At 34.1% G+C, this 24,999-nt stretch overlaps 2 protein-coding genes across 3 annotated transcripts; one reads left to right on the forward strand and one right to left on the reverse strand.

Annotated features, from left to right (window-relative positions):
- The first annotated feature begins 14,425 nt into the window (after positions 1-14,425).
- LOC139891595 (uncharacterized) lies at positions 14,426-16,548 on the forward strand. 2 transcript variants are annotated; one of them, XM_071874572.1, is made up of 4 exons: positions 14,428-14,624; positions 14,659-14,800; positions 15,235-15,389; positions 16,389-16,548. In XM_071874572.1, exons 1-4 carry the CDS (start codon positions 14,598-14,600, stop codon positions 16,404-16,406), a joined length of 342 nt encoding a protein of 113 aa, XP_071730673.1. In that variant the 5' UTR covers positions 14,428-14,597; the 3' UTR covers positions 16,407-16,548. The 2 variants fall into 2 exon arrangements, with proteins under 2 accessions (XP_071730672.1, XP_071730673.1); XM_071874571.1 differs by having other exon boundaries at positions 14,426-14,800.
- A 3,770-nt stretch (positions 16,549-20,318) lies between these two features.
- LOC139888464 (protein VACUOLELESS GAMETOPHYTES-like) lies at positions 20,319-20,909 on the reverse strand. The gene has a single exon (XM_071871471.1). The coding sequence runs from the start codon at positions 20,907-20,909 to the stop codon at positions 20,319-20,321; it is 591 nt and encodes a 196-aa protein (XP_071727572.1).
- Positions 20,910-24,999: the final 4,090 nt, after the last annotated feature.

The raw sequence follows: 24,999 nt of genomic DNA on the forward strand, positions 1-24,999 counted from the left end.
GTACGTTTTGAAGCTGTGTATAATACGGGTAAGAATACGACTAGAATTCTTGATGAAAGAAAAGAATGGAAAAGTAACTGTAACCATTTTCGTTAAGTATGAGTGTTTTGATATATTTCTTGAAGTCTTCCAAAAGTATTTTAATACATCTAAATACACTACATGTATATACATTTTAACTGAGTCGTTAAGTCATCGTTAGTCGTTACATGTAAGTGTTGTTTTGAAACCTTTAAGTTAACGATCTCAATTAATGTTGTTAACCCATTGTTTATTATATCTAATGAGATGTTAAATTATTATATTATCATGATATTATGATATATTAATATATCTTAATATGATATATATACATTTAAATGTCGTTACAACGATAATCGTTAAATATATGTCTCGTTTCGAAATCCTTAAGTTAGTAGTCTTGTTTATATGTATATAACTCATTATTAATATACTTATGGAGATACTTACTTATCATAATCTCATGTTAACCATATGTATATCCATATATATATCGTCATATCGTTTTTACAAGTTTTAACGTTCGTGAATCGCCGGTCAACTTGGGTGGTCAATTGTCTATATGAAACATATTTCAATTAATCAAGTCTTAACAAGTTTGATTGCTTAACATGTTGGAAACATTTAATCATGTAAATATCAATCTCAATTAATATATATAAACATGGAAAAGTTCGGGTCACTACAGTACCTACCCGTTAAATAAATTTCGTCCCGAAATTTTAAGCTGTTGAAGGTGTTGACGAATCTTCTGGAAATAGATGCGGGTATTTATTCTTCATCTGATCTTCACGCTCCCAGGTGAACTCGGGTCCTCTACGAGCATTCCATCGAACCTTAACAATTGGTATCTTGTTTTGCTTAAGTCTTTTAACCTCACGATCCATTATTTCGACGGGTTCTTCGATGAATTGGAGTTTTTCGTTGATTTGGATTTCATCTAACCTAATAGTGAGATCTTCTTTAGCAAAACATTTCTTCAAATTCGAGACGTGGAAAGTGTTATGTACAGCCGCGAGTTGTTGAGGTAACTCAAGTCGGTAAGCTACTGGTCCGACACGATCAATAATCTTGAATGGTCCAATATACCTTGGATTTAATTTCCCTCGTTTACCAAATCGAACAACGCCTTTCCAAGGTGCAACTTTAAGCATGACCATCTCTCCAATTTCAAATTCTATATCTTTTCTTTTAATGTCAGCGTAGCTCTTTTGTCGACTTTGGGCGGTTTTCAACCGTTGTTGAATTTGGATGATCTTCTCGGTAGTTTCTTGTATAATCTCCGGACCCGTAATCTGTCTATCCCCCACTTCACTCCAACAAATCGGAGACCTGCACTTTCTACCATAAAGTGCTTCAAACGGCGCCATCTCAATGCTTGAATGGTAGCTGTTGTTGTAGGAAAATTCTGCTAATGGTAGATGTCGATCCCAACTGTTTCCGAAATCAATAACACATGCTCGTAGCATGTCTTCAAGCGTTTGTATCGTCCTTTCGCTCTGCCCATCTGTTTGTGGATGATAGGCAGTACTCATGTCTAGACGAGTTCCTAATGCTTGCTGTAAAGTCTGCCAGAATCTTGAAATAAATCTGCCATCCCTATCAGAGATAATAGAGATTGGTATTCCATGTCTGGAGACGACTTCCTTCAGATACAGTCGTGCTAACTTCTCCATCTTGTCATCTTCTCTTATTGGCAGGAAGTGTGCTGATTTGGTGAGACGATCAACTATTATCCAAATAGTATCAAAACCACTTGCAGTCCTTGGCAATTTAGTGATGAAATCCATGGTAATGTTTTCCCATTTCCATTCTGGGATTTCGGGTTATTGAAGTAGACCTGGTGGTTTCTGATGCTCAGCTTTGACCTTAGAACACGTCAAACATTCTCCTACGTATTTAGCAACATCGGCTTTCATACCCGGCCACCAAAAATGTTTCTTGAGATCCTTGTACATCTTCCCCGTTCCAGGATGTATTGAGTATCTGGTTTTATGAGCTTCTCTAAGTACCATTTCTCTCATATCTCCAAATTTTGGTACCCAAATCCTTTCAGCCCTATACCGGGTTCCGTCTTCCCGAATATTAAGATGCTGTTCTGATCCTTTGGGTATTTCATCCTTTAAATTTCCTTCTTTTAAAACTCCTTGTTGCGCCTCCTTTATTTGAGTAGTAAGGTTATTATGAATCATTATATTCATAGATTTTACTCGAATGGGTTCTCTGTCCTTCCTGCTCAAGGCATCGGCTACCACATTTGCCTTCCCCGGGTGGTAACGAATCTCAAAGTCATAATCATTCAACAATTCAATCCACCTACGCTGCCTCATATTCAGTTGTTTCTGATTAAATATGTGTTGAAGACTTTTGTGGTCGGTATATATAATACTTTTGACCCCATATAAGTAGTGCCTCCAAGTCTTTAATGCAAAAACAACCGCGCCTAATTCCAAATCATGCGTCGTATAATTTTGCTCGTGAATCTTCAATTGTCTAGACGCATAAGCAATCACCTTCGTTCGTTGCATTAATACACAACCGAGACCTTGCTTTGATGCGTCACAATAAATCACAAAATCATCATTCCCTTCAGGCAATGACAATATAGGTGCCGTAGTTAGCTTTTTCTTCAATAACTGAAACGCTTTCCCTTGTTCATCCTTCCATTCAAATTTCTTCCCTTTATGCGTTAATGCAGTCAAGGGTTTTGCTATCCTGGAAAAGTCTTGGATGAACCTTCTGTAGTAACCAGCTAGTCCTAAAAATTGGCGTATGTATTTCGGAGTTTTCGGGGTTTCCCACTTTTCAACAGTTTCTATCTTTGCCGGATCCACTTTAATACCTTCTTTGTTCACTATGTGACCGAGGAATTGAACTTCTTCCAACCAAAATGCACACTTTGAAAACTTAGCATACAATTCTTCCTTCCTCAATACTTCTAACACCTTTCTCAAATGTTCACCGTGTTCTTGGTCATTCTTTGAGTAAATAAGTATGTCATCAATGAAAACAATGACAAACTTGTCAAGGTATGGTCCACACACTCGGTTCATAAGGTCCATGAACACAGCTGGTGCATTAGTTAAACCAAACGGCATGACCATAAACTCGTAATGACCGTAACGTGTTCTGAAAGCAGTCTTTGGAATATCATCTTCTTTCACCCGCATTTGATGATACCCGGAACGTAAGTCAATCTTTGAATAAACAGACGAGCCTTGTAGTTGATCAAATAAGTCGTCGATTCTCGGTAGGGGGTAGCGGTTCTTGATGGTAAGTTTGTTCAACTCTCGGTAGTCGATACACAACCTGAATGTACCATCTTTCTTCTTGACAAACAAAACAGGAGCTCCCCACGGTGATGTGCTTGGTCGAATGAAACCATGCTCTAAAAGTTCTTGTAATTGGCTTTGCAATTCTTTCATCTCGCTGGGTGCGAGTCTGTAAGGAGCACGAGCTATTGGTGCAGCTCCTGGTACAAGATCTATTTGAAATTCAACGGATCGATGTGGGGGTAATCCCGGTAATTCTTTCGGAAATACATCGGGAAATTCTTTTGCAATGGGAACATCATTGATGCTCTTTTCTTCAGTTTGTACTTTCTCGACGTGTGCTAGAACAGCATAGCAACCTTTTCTTATTAGTTTTTGTGCCTTCAAATTACTAATAAGATGTAGCTTCGTGTTGCCCTTTTCTCCGTACACCATTAAGGGTTTTCCTTTTTCTCGTATAATGCGAATTGCATTTTTGTAATAAACGATCTCTGCTTTCACTTCTTTCAACCAGTCCATACCGATTATCACATCAAAACTCCCTAACTCTACTGGTATCAAATCAATCTTAAATGTTTCGCTAACCAGTTTAATTTCTCGATTCCGACATATATTATCTGCTGAAATTAATTTACCATTTGCTAATTCGAGTAAAAATTTACTATCCAAAGGCGTCAATGGACAACTTAATTTAGCACAAAAATCTCTACTCATATAGCTTCTATCCGCACCCGAATCAAATAAAACGTAAGCAGATTTATTGTCAATAAGAAATGTACCCGTAACAAGCTCTGGGTCTTCCTGTGCCTCTGCCGCATTAATATTGAAAACTCTTCCGCGGCCTTGTCCATTCGTGTTCTCCTGGTTCGGGCAATTTCTAATAATGTGGCCCGGTTTTCCACATTTATAACAAACTACATTGGCATAACTTGCTCCGACACTACTTGCTCCGCCATTACTCGTTCCGACACCATTTGTTCCTTTCGTTCTATTAACCCCTGGTCCGTAGACCTCACACTTCGCCGCGCTATGACCATTTCTTTTACACTTGTTGCAAAATTTGGTGCAGAACCCCGAGTGATACTTTTCACACCTTTGGCATAGCTGCTTCTGATTGTTGTTGTTGTTGCGGTTATTATTGTTGTTGGGATGATTGTTGTAGTTGCTGTTGTTTTTGTTGTTGTTGTTGGGCCGTTTGTTGTAGTTGCGATTGATGTTGCGATTGTTGGGATAATTGTTGCGATTATTGTTGTAATTGCTGTTGTTGTTGTATTGGTGATTCTTATCACCGTTTTCCTCCCACTTTCTTTTGACTTGCTTCACATTGGCCTCTTCAGCAGTCTGTTCTTTAATTCTTTCTTCAATATGGTTCACTAGTTTGTGAGCCATTCTACATGCCTGTTGTATGGAGGCGGGCTCGTGTGAACTTATATCTTCTTGGATTCTTTCCGGTAATCCTTTCACAAACGCGTCGATCTTCTCTTCCTCATCTTCGAATGCTCCCGGACACAATAGGCATAATTCTGTGAATCGTCTTTCGTACGTGGTAATATCAAATCCTTGGGTTCGTAACCCTCTAAGTTCTGTCTTGAGCTTATTGACCTCGGTTCTGGGACGGTACTTCTCGTTCATCAAGTGCTTGAATGCTGACCACGGTAGTGCGTACGCATCGTCTTGTCCCACTTGCTCTAGATAGGTATTCCACCATGTTAACGCAGAACCTGTGAAGGTATGCGTAGTGTACTTCACTTTGTCCTCTTCAGTACACTTACTTATGGAAAACACCGATTCGACCTTCTCGGTCCACCGTTTCAATCCGATCGGTCCTTCAGTTCCATCAAATTCCAAAGGTTTGCAGGCAGTGAATTCTTTGTAGGTGCATCCTACACGATTTCCTGTACTGCTAGATCCAAGGTTATTGTTGGTATGTAGCGCAGCCTGTACTGCTGCTATGTTTGAAGCTAGAAAAGTACGGAATTCCTCTTCATTCATATTCACGGTGTGTCGAGTAGTCGGTGCCATTTCCTTCAAAATAGTCAAATGGAACAAGTTAATCATACAGAATATTAAGAGTAGTTAATAGTATTTCGTAGCATAATATGAACTCCTTTATAAAAGCTTTTTCTTCATATTAGCGTTTTATAAGTTTAAATTCGGGTAGTACCTACCCGTTAAGTTCATACTTAGTAGCTAATATACAATTCAACTACTACAATTCTATATGAAAAACTGATTATAATAATATTTCGCGTTCAAACTTTTACACAATATTTTACAAACTTACAATACCGCTTATTTTACATATAGCATGAAATATAGCACACAATAAATTTGATACAAGATAGTTATGAAGATATTTCTAGCTAGTAAACAAGTCGTTCAGCAAAGGTAATAAAGACACGTAATTCATACGTCCAGAAACAAGTCATGCATTCTGGTTTTACTAGGATTACTTCCCATCCTTGGTCTTGTGGAACATAACCGTTATGGCCGTTGATAAGACAGCGTGTTGTAACGTCGTCAAAGGGACGAGGGTTACGTAATGTCCAACAGTCCCGTAACAATCTAAAAACCTCATTTCTTACCCCAATTACCGACTCCGTCACTTGTGGGAACGTTTTGTTTAAAAGTTGTAGGCCGATGTTCTTGTTCTCACTTTGGTGAGAAGCGAACATTACTAATCCGTAAGCATAACATGCTTCTTTATGTTGCATGTTAGCCGCTTTTTCTAAATCACGAAGTCCAATATTCGGATATATTGAGTCAAAATAATTTCTTAACCCATTGCGTAAAATAGCATTTGGGTTCCCCGCAATATATGCGTCAAAGTAAACACATCGTAACTTATGGATTTCCCAATGTGATATCCCCCATCTTTCGAACGAAAGCCTTTTATAAACCAAGGCATTCTTGGAACGTTCTTCGAATGTCTTACAAACTGATCTCGCCTTAAATAGTTGTGCCGAAGAATTCTGACCGACTTTAGACAAGATTTCATCAATCATGTCTCCGGGTAGGTCTCTTAAAATATTGGGTTGTCTATCCATTTTGTGTTTTTATACTGTAAAATAGACAAGAGTTAGATTCAAAAAAAAAAAATACTTATTAGTACAAGCAATTTTTACATATATCATAAAGCATAAGCACACTATATTACATATATTACACCACACGAATACAACTATCTTATTCCGACTCACTTGTTTCTTCTTCTTCGGTTTTGGTTCGTTTTTCCAAGTTTATAGGGATATATGATGTTCCCCTAATACGAGCCGTAATTTTCCACATTGGTTTAGAAAAACCTTGTGGTTTAGAGGTTCCCGGGTCATTGTTACAACTTAAGGACTTCGGGGGTTGACGATACATATAAAGTTCATCGGGGTTGGAATTAGATTTCTCTATTTTTATGCCCTTTCCCTTATTATTTTCTTTTGCCTTTTTAAATTCAGTTGGGGTAATTTCTATAACATCATCGGAATTCTCGTCGGAATCCGATTCATCGGAGAATTGGTAATCCTCCCAATATTTTGCTTCCTTGGCGGAAACACCATTGACCATAATTAACCTTGGTCGGTTGGTTGAGGATTTTCTTTTACTTAACCGTTTTATTATTTCCCCCACCGGTTCTATTTCTTCTTCCGGTTCCGATTCTTCTTCCGGATCCGATTCTTCTTCCGGTTCCGACTCTTCATCCGGTTCCTCTTCGGGAACTTGTGAATCAGTCCACGAATCATTCCAATTTACATTTGACTCTTCATTATTATTAGGTGAGTCAATGGGACTTGTTCTAGAGGTAGACATCTATCACATAATATCAAACACGTTAAGAGATTATTATATCACATAATATTCATATGTTAAAAATATATAGTTTCCAACAAAAATGTTAAGCAATCATTTTTAAAGAAAACACGGTCGAAGTCCAGACTCACTAATGCATCCTAACAAACTCGATAAGACACACTAATGCAAATTTTCTGGTTCTCTAAGACCAACGCTCTGATACCAACTGAAATGTCCCGTTCTTATTGATTAAAAACGTTCCATATTAATTGATTTCGTTGCGAGGTTTTGACCTCTATATGAGACGTTTTTCAAAGACTGCATTCATTTTAAAACAAACCATAACCTTTATTTCATCAATAAAGGTTTAAAAAGCTTTACGTAGATTATCAAATAATGATAATCTAAAATATCCTGTTTACACACGACCATTACATAATGGTTTACAATACAAATATGTTACAACAAAATAAGTTTCTTGAATGCAGTTTTTACACAATATCATACAAGCATGGACTCCAAATCTCGTCCTTATTTAAGTATGCGACAGCGGAAGCTCTTAATAATCACCTGAGAATAAACATGCTTAAAACGTCAACAAAAATGTTGGTGAGTTATAGGTTTAGCCTATATATATCAAATCATAATAATAGACCACAAGATTTCATATTTCAATACACATCCCATACATAGAGATAAAAATCATTCATATGGTGAACACCTGGTAACCGACATTAACAAGATGCATTTATAAGAATATCCCCATCATTCCGGGACACCCTTCGGATATGATATAAATTTCGAAGTACTAAAGCATCCGGTACTTTGGATGGGGCTTGTTGGGCCCGATAGATCTATCTTTAGGATTCGCGTCAATTAGGGTGTCTGTTCCCTAATTCTTAGATTACCAGACTTAATAAAAAGGGGCATATTCGATTTCGATAATTCAACCATATAATGTAGTTTCACGTACTTGTGTCTATTTTGTAAATCATTTATAAAACCTGCATGTATTCTCATCCCAAAAATATTAGATTTTAAAAGTGGGACTATAACTCACTTTCACAGATTTTTACTTCGTCGGGAAGTAAGACTTGGCCACTGGTTGATTCACGAACCTATAACAATATATACATATATATCAAAGTATGTTCAAAATACATTTATAACACTTTTAATATATTTTGATGTTTTAAGTTTATTAAGTCAGCTGTCCTCGTTAGTAACCTACAACTAGTTGTCCATAGTTAGATGTACAGAAATAAATCGATAAATATTATCTTGAATCAATCCACGACCCAGTGTATACGTATCTCAGTATTGATCACAACTCAAACTATATATATTTTGGAATCAACCTCAACCCTGTATAGCTAACTCCAACATTCACATATAGAGTGTCTATGGTTGTTCCGAAATATATATAGATGTGTCGACATGATAGGTCGAAACATTGTATACGTGTCTATGGTATCTCAAGATTACATAATATACAATACAAGTTGATTAAGTTATGGTTGGAATAGATTTGTTACCAATTTTCACGTAGCTAAAATGAGAAAAATTATCCAATCTTGTTTTACCCATAACTTCTTCATTTTAAATCCGTTTTGAGTGAATCAAATTGCTATGGTTTCATATTGAACTCTATTTTATGAATCTAAACAGAAAAGTATAGGTTTATAGTCGGAAAAATAAGTTACAAGTCGTTTTTGTAAAGGTAGTCATTTCAGTCGAAAGAACGACGTCTAGATGACCATTTTAGAAAACATACTTCCACTTTGAGTTTAACCATAATTTTTGGATATAGTTTCATGTTCATAATAAAAATCATTTTCTCAGAATAACAACTTTTAAATCAAAGTTTATCATAGTTTTTAATTAACTAACCCAAAACAGCCCGCGGTGTTACTACGACGGCGTAAATCCGGTTTTACGGTGTTTTTCGTGTTTCCAGGTTTTAAATCATTAAGTTAGCATATCATATAGATATAGAACATGTGTTTAGTTAATTTTAAAAGTCAAGTTAGAAAGATTAACTTTTATTTGCGAACAAGTTTAGAATTAACTAAACTATGTTCTAGTGATTACGAGTTTAAACCTTCGAATAAGATAGTTTTATATATATGAATCGAATGATGTTATGAACATCATTACTACCTCAAGTTTAGTAGGTAAACCTACTGGAAGTGACAAGAAATGATCTAGCTTCAAAGGATCTTGGATGGCTTGAAAGTTCTTGAAGTAGGATCATGACACAAAAACAAGTTCAAGTAAGATTTTTACTCGAATTAAGATAGTTTATAGTTATAGAAATTGAATCAAAGTTTGAATATGAATATTACCTTGAATAAGAAAGATAACCTACTGTATATAACAAAGGTTTCTTGATCTTAGATGATTACTTGGAATGGATTAGAAAGCTTGGAAGTAAATTAGTAAACTTGAAGGGATTTTTGAAGTGTTCTTGAAGTGTTCTTCCTATGATGATTATAGCTTGATTCTTGAAGTGATTTTTGATGAAGATGATGATTAACTACTGGAAAAATACGTTCATAATAGTGTGGGTGTGTTGAGAGAGAATTAGAAAGAGAATTGGAAGTGAAATGGAGTGAATGATGAGTGGTAATTGGTGAGTGGTGAGTGGGGTTAAAAGGAGTTCTAGTTAGTTGACTAGCTCATGGTAGAAGTTAAAATTGATTAGTCATACATGACATAATCAAGAGTGGAATCCCATGCTAGTTCCTATTGGTATATACTCATAGTAAGTACGTTTTGAAGCTGTGTATAATACGGGTAAGAATACGACTAGAATTCTTGATGAAAGAAAAGAATGGAAAAGTAACTGTAACCATTTTCGTTAAGTATGAGTGTTTTGATATATGTCTTGAAGTCTTCCAAAAGTATTTTAATACATCTAAATACACTACATGTATATACATTTTAACTGAGTCGTTAAGTCATCGTTAGTCGTTACATGTAAGTGTTGTTTTGAAACCTTTAAGTTAACGATCTCAATTAATGTTGTTAACCCATTGTTTATTATATCTAATGAGATGTTAAATTATTATATTATCATGATATTATGATATATTAATATATCTTAATATGATATATATACATTTAAATGTCGTTACAACGATAATCGTTAAATATATGTCTCGTTTCGAAATCCTTAAGTTAGTAGTCTTGTTTATATGTATATAACTCATTATTAATATACTTATGGAGATACTTACTTATCATAATCTCATGTTAACCATATGTATATCCATATATATATCGTCATATCGTTTTTACAAGTTTTAACGTTCGTGAATCGCCGGTCAACTTGGGTGGTCAATTGTCTATATGAAACATATTTCAATTAATCAAGTCTTAACAAGTTTGATTGCTTAACATGTTAGAAACATTTAATCATGTAAATATCAATCTCAATTAATATATATAAACATGGAAAAGTTCGGGTCACTACACTACCTCCTCCATCTTTACAATAGCCTTACCCTAAAGAATAGTAGTGACCAAAGTATCATACGAACTGGGAAGAGAGGTAAGAAGAATAAGGGCCTTATCTTCTTCCTCAATATTAACCTCAACTTTTGCAAGTTGATCCACCAGACCATTAAACACGTTCATGTGTTCAATGATATTCCCGCCATCCTCCATCTCCAAATGATAAAGATCACGCTTCAAGTTTAGCTTTGTGGTCATATTCTTCTCGAGATATAACTTCTCGAGGGCCACCCATAACCCCGTCGCGGTTGTCTCGTCACTGACATTATTAATGATCTTATCACTGATGGAAATGCGAATGGTACTGACACATATTTCCTCGATGTCATTCCAATCGTCATCCGTCATCTTTTCTGGCTTTCCTTCCGTTTTACCTTTCAACGGCTTTGCCAAGCCTTGCTGAACCAGGACATCCTTCACCCTTGCTTGCCACAAGGTGAAATTTCCGGTTCCATCAAAAGGCTCCACCTTAAAATGCATACTGCTATTTCCCGCCATCTCCAAACCAAAAAATTTCCGATAAACCTGGATACGCTCTGATACCACTTGTTATGACAATTTTCCTAGCGCACCCACACCAGCGGAAGCGTGGATATAATTGTTTGAGGCAAACTTGCGAGAAATAATAGAATGCAAAATAAAGTAACTGATAACATGACGATTTAACGTGGTTCGGCAAAACCCTGCCTACGTCCACCCCAAGAGTTTTTTTTATTCTTATAATATAAAAGAACCCGATACAAGAAAAAGTACACTATGAGTTAAACCCAAACCCAAGCCCCTTAGATTTTAGTTTAAAATCTAAGTTTCTCGTACACTCTTTTACAATCCTTACAAGAATAAACTCTCGGCCTCACAAATAAACACACTCCGTTGATAAACCCATCAACTATGTTTTTCTTTCTCTCTGTGATCTTATTTTGTGGATTTTTCAATGATCTCTACATGCCATCTATTTATAATGCTTCAAAATGTGTTTAGGTATATATAAAAAAGAAACAAGCAAATCACAACATGCCCTACATATTTGACTTTTGAGTAATGCAAAATCAAATTTCTCTTTGTATTGTAACCTTGCACATGTACGTGTAAAAAAGTCTTCAAAATATGGCAAAGACTTACCCAATTATTACCCATGTGCATTCCATGTAAATAATATTCAAAGTCTTAAATGTGAGTCACAAAACATGAGCTACGGCCCAACAAATACATCAAATTATGTTCTAATACCTCCAATTTTGTTCTAATATATCCAATTTTGTTCGCCCTTGTTTTTTTATTCTAATTGCTCGAATTTCAACATTTTGGCTCAAATTTCTCTTTTTTGTTCGCCCGCCATTTTTTTTGCTCAAATTTCACCAAAATTGCTCGAATATCTTGTTTTTTGTTCGTCCGCCAGTTTTTTTTGCTCGAATTTCATCAAAATTGCTCGAATATCATCAAAATTGCTTGAATTTCACCAAAAATTGCTTGAATTTCACTAAAATTGTTCTAATTTTCCGAGTTCTCATCCTCTCCATATATATATATATATATATATATATATATATATATATATATATATAGTGAAAGAATCCCTAGAGAACTTGAGTATGTAGAGAACCCATAGAACTCATAGATTGAACTTCAATCTATGTGGAGATTGAGCTTCAATCTATGAAAAAAAATACAATATGCAAAAAAAAAAAAAAAAAAAAAATCTGCAAAAAAACAGTGAATCTGCACAGAAAAAAAAAGTAAATCTGCAAAAAAACGTCAATCTGCACGCAATCTGCAAAAAAAAGTAAATCTGCAAAAAAAAGTAAATCTGCAAAAAAACTCAATCTGCACAAAAAAAAAAAGTCAAATCTTCACAGGAAAAAGTCGATCTGCAAAAAAAAAAAAAAAAAACTGCAAAAAAAAACGCAGATTTACTCAATCTGCATAAAAAAACAGAAAAAAGCCGATCTGTAAAAAAAAAAAATGGAAAAAATCGTCAATCTGCACGCAGATTGACTGAATCTGCAAAAAAAAAAATCTGAATAGAAAAAAAATCTGCAAAAAAAAAAATTGTGAATCTGCACGCAGATTTAGTGAATCTGCACGAGTTCCATAAGTTCTCTACTACTTTTGGTTCTCCATGGATCCTCACCCTATATATATATATATATATATATATATATATATATATATATATATATATATATATATATATATATATATATATATATATATATATATATATATATATATATATATATATATATATATATATATATATATATATATATATATATATATATATATATATATATATATAAAGGGGCAGGATCAATGGGGAAGTAACCAATCGGGGGGAAGCGGGGGGAAGCAAAACAAAAAAAAATTTCGTTTTTTGAAAAAACTTTGTTCACGAACATTATAGATTGGATGAAAATAAGAACATTTAGAAAAGACACTTCTTGATGAATGTTATTATTTTGGCGGGAAAACGATCAACAAAAATAACATTCAAGATAATATTGTTCGTGAAAAATGTTAACGTTTTTTTTCTCCATGTTTTGTGAAGTAAAATTTAGCCCGATTTAGAGTTTAGGGTTTAGGGTTTAGGGTTTGGTGTTTTAGGTTTATTCCATAAACCCAAAACACCAAACCAACCCTAAACCCTAAACTCTAAACCGTTCGTGTTAAAAACTCAATCTAAATCCTAAATCTAAACCCTAAATCTAAACCCTAAACCCTAATATCTAAACCCCAATAGCTAAAACCTCAAAATACGCTCGAAAAACACGATAATTGTTATATTTTAATTCTTCGAACGTTTTCCCGCCAAAATAAAAACATTTATCACAAAGTGTCTCTACTAAATGTTCATATTTTCATCTCATCTATAATGTTCGTGAACAAAGTTTTTTCAAAAAACGAAAAAAAAAAGTTTTTGCTTCCCCCCGCTTCCCCCCGAATGGTTACTTCCCTCTTGATCCTACCAATATATATATATATATATATATATATATATATATATATATATATATATATATATATATATATATATATATATATATATATATATATATATATATATGGGGCACGATCCATGGATAAGCTTAAAAGGAGTACAAACGGGATAAGCAAAATAAAAAAAAAAAAAAAATTTTGAATTTTTTTTACATTCATAAATCTGCATTAAAATGCACCTCTAATCAATTTTTTTCATAAAAAAAAAAATTCAAAATTTTTCAAAAATCGATGATGAATGGTAAAATTAACCATTCATCGGGTTAATTTATCATTCATCTTGTTTACGATGAATGATAAAATTAATCAATGCTAAAAAAACCAGATGAATGGTTAAATTAACCATTCATCTGTTTTTTTATCATTCATCATAAACAGATGAATGGTTAAATTAACCATTCATCTGTTTTTTTTTAAGCATTGATTAATTTTATCATTCATCGCGAATAAAAAGAATGATAAATTAACCAGATGAATGGTTAATTTTACCATTTATCATCAATTTTTACCATTCATCATCGATGTTTACCATTCATCATCGATTTTAAAACGATTTTGTTAAAAAACTTTTTAAAATTTTTTCGTTTTCTTCTATTTGCATATTAAAGGATCATTTTTTTTTTAAAAAAAAAAATTTGAAATTTTACTTATCCAGTTTGTACTCTATTTAGTGCTTATCCATGGATTGGTCCTATATATATATATATATATATATATATATATATATATATATATATATATATATATATATATATATATATATATATATATATATATATATATATATATATATAGAGAGAGAGAGAGAGAGATATCTTATTTGTAATCAATTAATCATCGACAAAATCTAAACAACCCGACACATTTTATAAGCATTTTGTACCATATAAACTAATAATGAATCGTGTAAAAATTTGCCCAAATTAGTACCACGTAGAAAATAATCAGTAAATACTCTTCAATTTGTTCACGATCATTAGGTTTAAAAAAAATGGCAATACTAAACAAATGCCATCACTTTTTTTCATCGTTCTATAAGCAAATTAAGCCTTCACGTAAATCGCAATCGCAAATAATCCCTTCGACCCGTTCGCCGCCTTCACCACCACCGTCACAATCACCGTCGATCGATCGAGATATGGGATCAGCAGCGCAAGCATTGAAACATATTCCCCGGATCAAGTTTCCACAACGTCATCCAAAGCCTTCTGGTTTGTATTCGTTAATATATATTGATATATATAGATTTGTTTGTATAATTAAATTATTAGGTCATTTTCGTTCGTTAGTGTATGTATATATCAATTCAATGCATATTGATATGTTTTGGATTTTGATTATTTAATTTAGGAATGATCAATTACGTGAAGAGTAGATTTATGTATATATAATTTGACCTAATTTTGATTGAATTTTATATTTGAAAGTTTAAATTTAATGATGGAAAATATGATGCAATTTATTTAATAGGATATCAGACTTTATTTTTGAGGAATATTAGTAACTAACATCAGCTACAAAATGCCTTAGAGTTTTACCTTTTAAGCGCTCGATTATTAACATATGTAGAATATGATATGGTCTTTTGTAGCAGTTTTCTTTTAGCCCGTTGTAAGTATGAATATATGCTTGTATCATCCTGCAGGTTCTGTGCCTCAGACACAAGCAGCACCTGCTTCCAGTGATGTTACTTCCACCTTCTTCTCTAAGTCTGCCCCGTCTGAAAAGACACTAGGGGGAAAAGCGTCTCTTCAACCCAAACGAACACCGATGACTCAAGAGGAGATTGATGCCATAATGGTAAGCAATTTAGTGTTTTGTCTTTTATTTATAACGTTGAGAACAGTGGCGGATCCAGAATTTTTTCCCACCGGGGCGAAATTTTTTTTAAAATCATAGCAATTTTTTTGAGTAAAATATGGAGGTTTTGGGGCAAAAAATTGAAGTTTTTAGGCAAAATTTGAAGATTTGTGGGTAAAATTTGAAGGTTTTGGGTCAAAATTTGGAGAATTTTGAACAAAATTTGAAGGTTTTGGGGCAAAATATAAAGGTTTTGGGGCAAAAAAAAAAATTCACCGGAGGCAAAGTCGAAAAATCCAAAATTTTTACACTAAAATTTCGAAATCCACCGGGGGCGGGCGCCCCCCCTCCTTACACTCTAGATCCGCCTCTGGTTGAGAACCTTAAGCTTAGCAGCGGCTATTTGATATATTCTACGCTCTTTAATTTGTTTGATTACATTCCTTCTGAGTGTTTAGTCAATTGTCTAGCCTGTGAAGAGGTGGTGTTTAGGCTCAGCCTTAAGCCATTAAAGGTTTAAGCATGAGCTCAATTTTGGGTCAATATCTATAGCATCTGTTTTATGGGCTTGATTTTGGGTCAATTTGTATAGGCTTGATTTTGAGCTTGTTCAGACACACTCTTTCAAGCTTAAAAATCAATTCTAAAAGTAGAACTAATAGTAAACCATTTCTCAAGTAGACAAGGAGTATTGGACAGAACAAAAAAAAATCACAGTATGCCTTTTATGAACTAAATGGGTTCACATCATTTAGGCGGCTGGTCTAGTGATGAAACCTGAGCCATGTTAGGGCTCAAGCTTGGCTGGTCTTGGGCATTGTAAGATTATTTAATATTAAGGCTTCACAGGTCTGATCAGATAAATGGAGGGGGTTTTCGCCTTTTGGTCACTGATCATGTCATCTATGTATCTGTATATGTTGGTTTTTAGAATGTCATTAGTTTATTATTCTTGTAATGTCAACACTTGTTGTTACATATACATTTTCCTCATTGTAGTTGGGTGGCTGCTTATGAAGTTGATGAAGCTTTGACATTAGAGAAGACCATTACAAGACTCATCTTTTCTTTTCAAATTCATTTATGAACGAATGTCGTATGTTATGAGAAATGTAAACCATTTTGAAACTTATGTCCATAAAGATATGGTAATGTGAATTCAACATTTCAAATATACCTGTTTGCATTCCTGAAAATGGTAACACATGACTCCAATGTAAAGCAACAAACGGGATTCGGTTGTCACTCATATCAACTTACATTACTTGGGCATTTAATCAACCCAAATTCAAATTGAAAAGACATACAAATTGATAAAAGAAATGAATTCACTTTGAACAAGGATATATCTAGGGATTAGAAAAGATAAATTATAAAATAAGAACATCAAACCAACCATCACATGAAAACTACTATGCCGTACAATAAAAGACACCCATGTTTGTCATTCACTGAAATTACCCGCATGATTAAAGATGAGAATCACTCACACATATATATTTTTTGATGATGACACTCATAGCAAATGTTGAAATTGCATACTTCAGCCCGACATTCAAGGACCAAATAACCGTTGACGTCGTTGTTACAATGGTAACAAACATACTTTGGTGTTTTCTTCTTCCGAACATATGTTAATGGATGTTTGTGATACCTTACTGTTATGGTGCCATTGTAGCAAATGTTTTCATTAACAGAATAGAATCTATTAATGCATTTAATGTGAAATGAATTTTTACACGTGCGACAATGATAAAGTGGGAACTTGGGGTGCATTTCCGTTTCACAAATATCACAATAGAAATCTTCAGGATGATCGTCGACAGGGGGATATGTTAATGGGATTTCATGTCCTTTGCAATACCTATGAGCAAGTAAGATTGGAGATCTAGTTGCGCAATACAAGTCTAGTTGGAAGTAGCAATCGATATCCTTGCAAGCGTAGCTTATATATGTAGAACTCCAATTACATGCCCTGCATCTAACTTTAGGATCAATAACTTGTACAAGAGGGTGGTGGTGAGATGTATGTTTGATGGTGTTTGGTAAAAATGCACAGTTCACATCAAGATAGAAGGTGCAAATTTCACATTGATACACAAATGTGTTGCTCCAGTTAAGACAACCGTTGCAACTCAACTCGTCTTCTGATCCGACGGCTACCAAGTTAAGTGGATGATTGGGGTGAAGTTGATGAGATTTTAATGTGACGGGTAACTCGGAACAGTATTTGTGAAGAGTGAACGAGCATCCATGTTTGGTGCAACTATAGTATGGAAAACATAGGGGTCGTACACAACAATGACATACCTCTATTACTTCACCCAAGTTGATATTGTTGGGCAAGTTGTTACCTTGTGGTTCAACATTAAGAACTAAGTGATGATCGTAGTCATCGTCCTCGTCGTCGTCCTCATTTTCGTCATCATCATTATTGTTGTCGATGCTGCCACAGTCTTTAGCGATCCTTTCAGAATATAGTAGTTCTAATAAATTGCCAGGGCCACCACTACCAGCTTGAGCTATCATTTTAGAATTGCGTAGTTTTAATGGATCTGTAAATGCATTCGACATTGGAAAATGCAACAAATCATTTGTATCTTCTTCTTCTTCAACAACATATTCTTGACCACCTCTACAAATCACACGTATATTCATTCAATTTATAATATATATATATATATATATATATATATATATATATATATATATATATATATATATATATATATATATATATATATATATATATATATATATATATATATATATATGGGAGATCAAGGGATAAATGGTATTTTTGGGATAAGGGGATAAGTAAAATGACATTTTTATATTTTTTACATTAGAGCTCCAATTTAAAAAAAAAAATTCCGTAATCTACTGACATTGTGTAGATTCATAATTTTTTTTTTTTTGTTTTTTTTAACAGGAGCTTAAAATGCATCTGATGCATGTTAACGTGTTTTGAGGTTTTTTTGAGTTTTTTTTAGGATTTAGCCCGATTTAGAGTTTAGGGTTTAGGGGTTATGGTTTAGGGTTTTCGGGTTTACTCCGTAAACCCTCAACCCTAAACCCTAAACCCTAACCCCTAAACCCTAAATTCTAAACCGTTCGTATTAAAACGCGTTCTAAAACCCTAATTTCTAAACCCTAACCCCTAATTTCTAAACCCTAATTACTAAACTCTAAACACCGTTTTTTTTAATCAAAAGTCATTTTTTCTTTGTTTTTTGTTAAGATGCACCTGCTGCATGAAAGACAGTTAATATGCATCAAACAGCGGATAACATGCATCAGATGCATCTTAACGCTCCAGTTGAAAAAAAGAATTCTGAATCTACACAATGTCAGTAGATCACGGAATTTTTTTTTTTTTTAAATCGGAGTTGTAGAAAAAAAATATATAAAAATCACAAAATCACTTTTCCCCTTCTCTCACCAAGTACCACTTAGTGCTTGATCTTTGATATATATATATATATATATATATATATATATATATATATGTGTGTGTGTGTGTGTGTGTGTGTGTGTGTGTGTGTGTGTGTGTGTGTGTGTGTGTGTGGAGATGATCCACAGCTAAGCACCCCCTATGGAGATAAGGGATGAGCAAATTTGACTTTTTTATATCTATAAAATTAGAGATAATATTTAAAAAAAAAAAATCTGGGATTAACATTCATTGTGTAGATTATGCAACAAAAAAAAAAAAAAAAAAAAAAAAAAAACTTTGTTTAACCAGCTCGTTACCATCTGATGTATGTTAACCTTATGAGTTAACATAAATAAGATGTATGTTAATTGTTAAGATATATCTGATGTATAATGTATGTTGACGTTCTATAAAATATATTATATATATATATATATATATATATATATATATATATATATATATATATATATATATATATATATATATATTTATGAATCTAAACCATAAATATTAACCCTAGAAATTAAAAATTAAAATCTATACCCTAATTTTAAAGATATAAAATACCCATTTGGCTTTTCGCTTATCCTCAAAAGTGTGGTTATCCTTTGATCTCTCCCCTATATATATATATATATATATATTAGAAAACTAATGAACAGTAATTACCAAATTGGTTCCACTTGATATAATTACCAAATTGGTTCCACTTGATATAAAAACATCGCTTTTAATGGATAAATATACTTTGCTTCCTTATTATAACAAAATGCGTGTTTAGACGAGTCATTATCAAGCTTTTTACATAATTATCCAAGTTCATATCTTGGGGTCTACTTTCTTTTTTAAAAACTAATAAGAAGTAGAACACCGGTTTCAATTCTTGGCTATGCCAAATAGTTTAAAAAAGAAGTGTGATTAGAGGGTGCACAGAATGCGCAATTCACCCGGTACTAGGTCTTTCGTTTCGGGGCTTGATTACTCGAGATTTTTCCTTTTATAAAGGAACCAATGTACTCATTCATAGGAAGATTTACTCGCTTTCCAAAAAATTGTTATGGTAATTAGTCCCACTAGGCGGCTTGCCCAATTACTTTCTATTAACAAAGACAAAAAATAAACATAAATAAACATGGGTGGAGAATTCTCTCTACTCGTGAAACGACTTCTCTTCTAGTTTAGGGTAGAGGAAGGATTGTCTACATCTTACCTCCCCCATACCTCGCATGCGCGGGATTGGGTATTGTTGTTGTTGTAAATAAACATAATAAATTATAGTACATATAATAATAAGTGTGGCCTCGGAGTGGGAAATTTATCCGCATTTAAGGCACACTTGATGTGGGCAAAGAATCTACAATTCGCACAATGATATAACCAATCGAACTGTCGTATGTAACGTTGGCAAAAGTTGCAAAAATACGAATAGTTAAAGAAATTGTCGGGAAGCGAATACACAAGAGCAAGCGGATGTTGAGGATGATGAGTATCTAGATGGATAGTTGGGGCAAATGGGCACACGTTTTATGGATCCAAAAGTCACAATCATCACAATGATACAAATTGTCTTTTTCTTCGGTCTGACAAGCATCACAACGGAACGTAGCAGATCGTAACTGTAGGGTTAAAGTGTGTTGTGGGTGGTGACCTTCGTGTTTAAACTTGATTGAAGCTTCCTCCTTGAGCGCAACGGCAACAGCCTCATCAGCAATAGCAGCAACAACACATTTTATGCATGCATCAAAGTCACAAGGGTCACAGCGGTAGGTAAATCCTTTAAATAGATGTTTATTATTACACACTTCACAACTCCAAAAGGTACGAAGATTTGTGTGTGTAAGTGCAAGAGCATGAAAGGGATGGAAATGGTGAGTGAAAGTGGATGGTAGTTGTGCACATGTTTTGTGCCAAAAGTAATTGCAGGGGATGCAACCGTATGCGGGTTCACCCAAGGATATTGATACGGGTTCTTGACATCCATCACAGTTGATGACATCAGCATCAATGCCTTCAACTGTGTCCCAGTTTTCAATTAGCTTCAAAGGATGTTGTTTGTGACTTAAGTGATCAATTTCTTCCATTTCAAGAACTCCCTCTCTCTTGTCTGAAAGCGGTTACAATTATGAACTGGACCATTTATTGAACCGGTATACTCAAAGATATTCTTCAATCGTTTATTTTATCCCGAAAAAAAGAAAAGATATATTCATCACTTGTAGAGAAGAGTAGAGATATATTCTTCACTTGATGAGGGGGTTCCATTTTTAAATAGTCATTATTATCAGAAAATTAATAACTAAAACATACCTATTTAATAAAGTAAGATTATAATATTATTAAGCTTGTAATACACATTTCATTCATTTGCGATCTTCATGATCATTAACTCATATTTTCTAGAACTGCCACACACGACATCAAACAAACCATATTAGAACATATATTTAGCAAACCAATACAAATATATGATGGAAAAAACACTACAACCACACACATGAGCATGCACATAAATATAATTATGCTAGAGAATCCCAAGAGTTAATCACCAACACCCAAAAGCTATATGCAGTATGACGTGACTACAAAGATACAGTTGAAACGGACGGTTTTATTCTTGCGGTGTCGTTAGGCCGCAGGACGTCAGATTCAGTTGATCAAAGTAGCACACAGTAGTTTTGTTTATTTATATTATGCGGGGTGATGTGTTGAAAGTGTGTGCAGTAGTGCTTAACTTATTCTTCAACTTTTAAATTTATAAAACCTTTATTTAATATACTTTAACACCCTAACGAGCAACAAAACCCGATCAGAGGTAGCATGTAAGGTTATCGTCCCATGGGAAAGGGGGTGTCGATAAGAGTTGCTTTATTTAATTCTTATTAAAGAATTAAAGATATATTTTTATGTCTTTTATAGGATAGATTTCTCTTAGGAAAGAGTTTACTTTTTAAAAGATAAACAAAATAAAATAAGGAATTGAAGATTCAAAAATAAAGATAAAGATACAAATAAATATACAAGTGATTACATGGACAATCAATTCATACGGAATTCATATTAGATAAGTTTCATGACTTATATTAACACAAAGTAGAATAACAATCATAGACCAATTATTATCCCTTAATAGGTTAAACTAAGTGTTGCATAAAAATCAATAAGTAGGATTTAAAGCATATGCTAGATATGTGATGTGCATAACTAACATCTTAATTCTTCATGTTCAATTCAATTACATGATACATACCAATCTTGTGATGAGGATCAATATGTAAATAGACTGACAAATTATATAAGCTATTAAACACCAAGTAGATAAATTCAAGTTACTAGCTGAAAGTCAATTACTACTAAGTTTTCATGCGATCATTAATTAAACAAATTCAAACTAAGGATCTTCGATTAAACCTAACAATATCAACTTCTATTATATAAGTGTAATTCAAATCAAATTAATTTATCACTATTAAACTCTTTAACTTAGTTTCATGCAATTCAATTTAACAAGTTTGATGGACTAGATCTAAACAAGTAGCATGAATCAAATAATAGATTTATCAGATCAAGGACTAATCAACCTTAAAATCATGTTATTCAATCATTAAGCATGGCAAACAAGTGTAATCAGGCAAAACAGAATCAAAACAGTTCAAATATCATTACAGAAACTCAACCATACAGATCTGGAAAAGAACCAGGAACTGCACAGAACGAAGCACGAAGCCGGCGGCTTCCTTCACACCAAGCCGGCGGCTTGAGTGTGAAGTCGGCGGCTTCATCTGAATTCCAGATGAAGTCTGACTTTCGTCCACGTAATCACTATGAACGTTTAGTTCATAATAAAAGACGAACAGAAACAAATACAGAAAATAAAATAGACAAAACAATAAATTAAAGATAGAATCATACCTTGAAAAGAAGGTAGATGTAAAATTACTTGAATAAAATCTTGAATCGATTACAAAATAGTAAATCTAACCTAAGGGTTTAGAGAAAACCCCTAAAAATGAACTATTTACTTATACAAACTTTTGAACATATTAAAACTGAGACCAGAGGCTTCAATTTATAGTATTCTGGGGTGGTGGCCAAGCCGGCGGCTTCAGTGGGAAGCCGGCGGCTTGCCTTGAGTCGGTGACTCCTCGTGCAAGTTAAACTTGATCAGCAAGTCAATTCTTGTAACCGTCCCATGCCGGCGGCTTCACTTGATTCGCCAGATCTTTATGATTTTATCTTGATTTTGTTTCCATTTTTACTTGAACTTGATCAATAAGTTGAGAAAACGTGTAAACCAGGCCGGCGACTTCATTGGGAAGCCGGCGGCTTCATATGCCTTTTTCTTGATCAACAAGTTCTTTCAATCATTATCGATTCTGGAACATTCTGGTATTTTTATACTCAAAGCCGGCGGCTTCATCTTGCCCATGCCGGCGGCTTCATACAGCCGATCTGCAATTTTCTTCATTTTTGATCCTGTTTAATACATAACTTGGACATAATCATTAGAAATATCTTTTTTCCATTTTTACCGATTTTAATGTGTTTTGGCATCAAAATGACTCAAAAATACTAAGATAACTCCTCAAAATGTTATCAAAAAACTGTATAATTTAGGAGTTATCACGGGGCCTAAATTTACTTTTACTTTCTAAGGTGTAGAAGGTGTAAGTTAACCTAGTGTCGTATTTTTGAATGGATTAACGAATTAAAAATCAAGTGAATAATTGTCTTTTATTTAAATTACCTGGAATAAGGATAGTAGTTGGTTTAAGCTAAAAGTCCTAAGTGCGGAAAATTAAATAAGTGGAAGGATATCCGGAATATGCAGATCAGGGAAATGTTGACCAAGATATTAGTATTGGGTTAGGGTAAGGTAATTATGAATATGTTAAAGTTATGCTTGGAATGATGTAGATCTGGTTGGATGAGCCAATTACACAGACCTACTTGTCTCTGAACTCTCGGAGTTCTCTTTGAGAAGTGAGAAGTATGTCAGTTGGTTGTATAATTGAAAGGTAGCTATACCTCGGAGGTTATCCTCAGTAAAGTACTAGGTTTATTAGTGAGTTGAGCTCTAATCCTAACCCTCGTTATCAGTTTGGTTAACTGAATAACAACGTGTCGTGTTGATTGAACACTGATCACAAACGGAGGAAGTCCGTCGGTTTTTGTTGGCAAAACCTTAAATGAAAACTAACAACCATTCCATCATACTAATGAGATCATATCAATTCAAGCATTATACAGCATTACAGTTGATGTACTGAAAGTAAAGCATATAGAAACCTAATAAATACCTAAACAGTTTATATGACTTAGTCCTAAGGCAACAATCAAACAAGAACATGAAATAGGCTTGGGTCACACAGTGAAAGCACTAACTAGATCTTAACAGCTCCTAAGAAGTCTCTTTGGAACAGTCAATAGGCATACTAGGTCATTCATGTCTCAATTCCTAAGTTCTGTGTCCTAAAAGCGCATTAAATACCTCTCAGGGACTCCGGCCATACCGAGTTCATAGAATCTTCAGATACAGTATAATCAGAGGTCTTAATCCTATGAAGTAGCTAATTTCATATAGGTGGACAAGTCCTGATCACAACCTAGGTTGGTCAATCCTTAAGATGCTAACATACAAATCTATCAGACTTCCTAGTTCAGTATTACATCAGTAATCGTACTAAATTAACATCATTACGCTAACCCAAACTTCTATAATGGCAACATACAGATTAATTAAGCTATCATGGTAATATCGGAACGCATTATTAAACATAAAAAGTAAGAACACATGTTTAATACAAAAGACAAGCGTTTCGGAATAAAAACCTGAAAAGGCCGAAGAAATCTGCCCGAGATCGCAGGGACTAGCCGGGATATCCTCCGGAAAATAAAAGATAAGCTAACTACTACTAAAAACTAACTAAAAGCTCGAAAATATAAAATGAATTAAAAATTGAGTGTGTGTTGAAATGGTTGGAGATAGCCCTTTAAATAGACTTGGATTTTGCCTGCAAACGGCTGGCAGGCCGTTTGGCAGATCAAGCCGTTTGCAGGGGCCGTTTGATCAGGGTGTGTGGCAGGCCATTTGTGAGCCAGGCAGGCCGTTTGGCTGCCTGGTCAGCTGAAATTCACTGGATTGTAACTTGATTTTTTGTCTTTCACCGTTTT

This window comes from Rutidosis leptorrhynchoides, chromosome 2, assembly GCF_046630445.1.
Source record: "Rutidosis leptorrhynchoides isolate AG116_Rl617_1_P2 chromosome 2, CSIRO_AGI_Rlap_v1, whole genome shotgun sequence".
Lineage (NCBI taxonomy): Eukaryota > Viridiplantae > Streptophyta > Magnoliopsida > Asterales > Asteraceae > Rutidosis > Rutidosis leptorrhynchoides.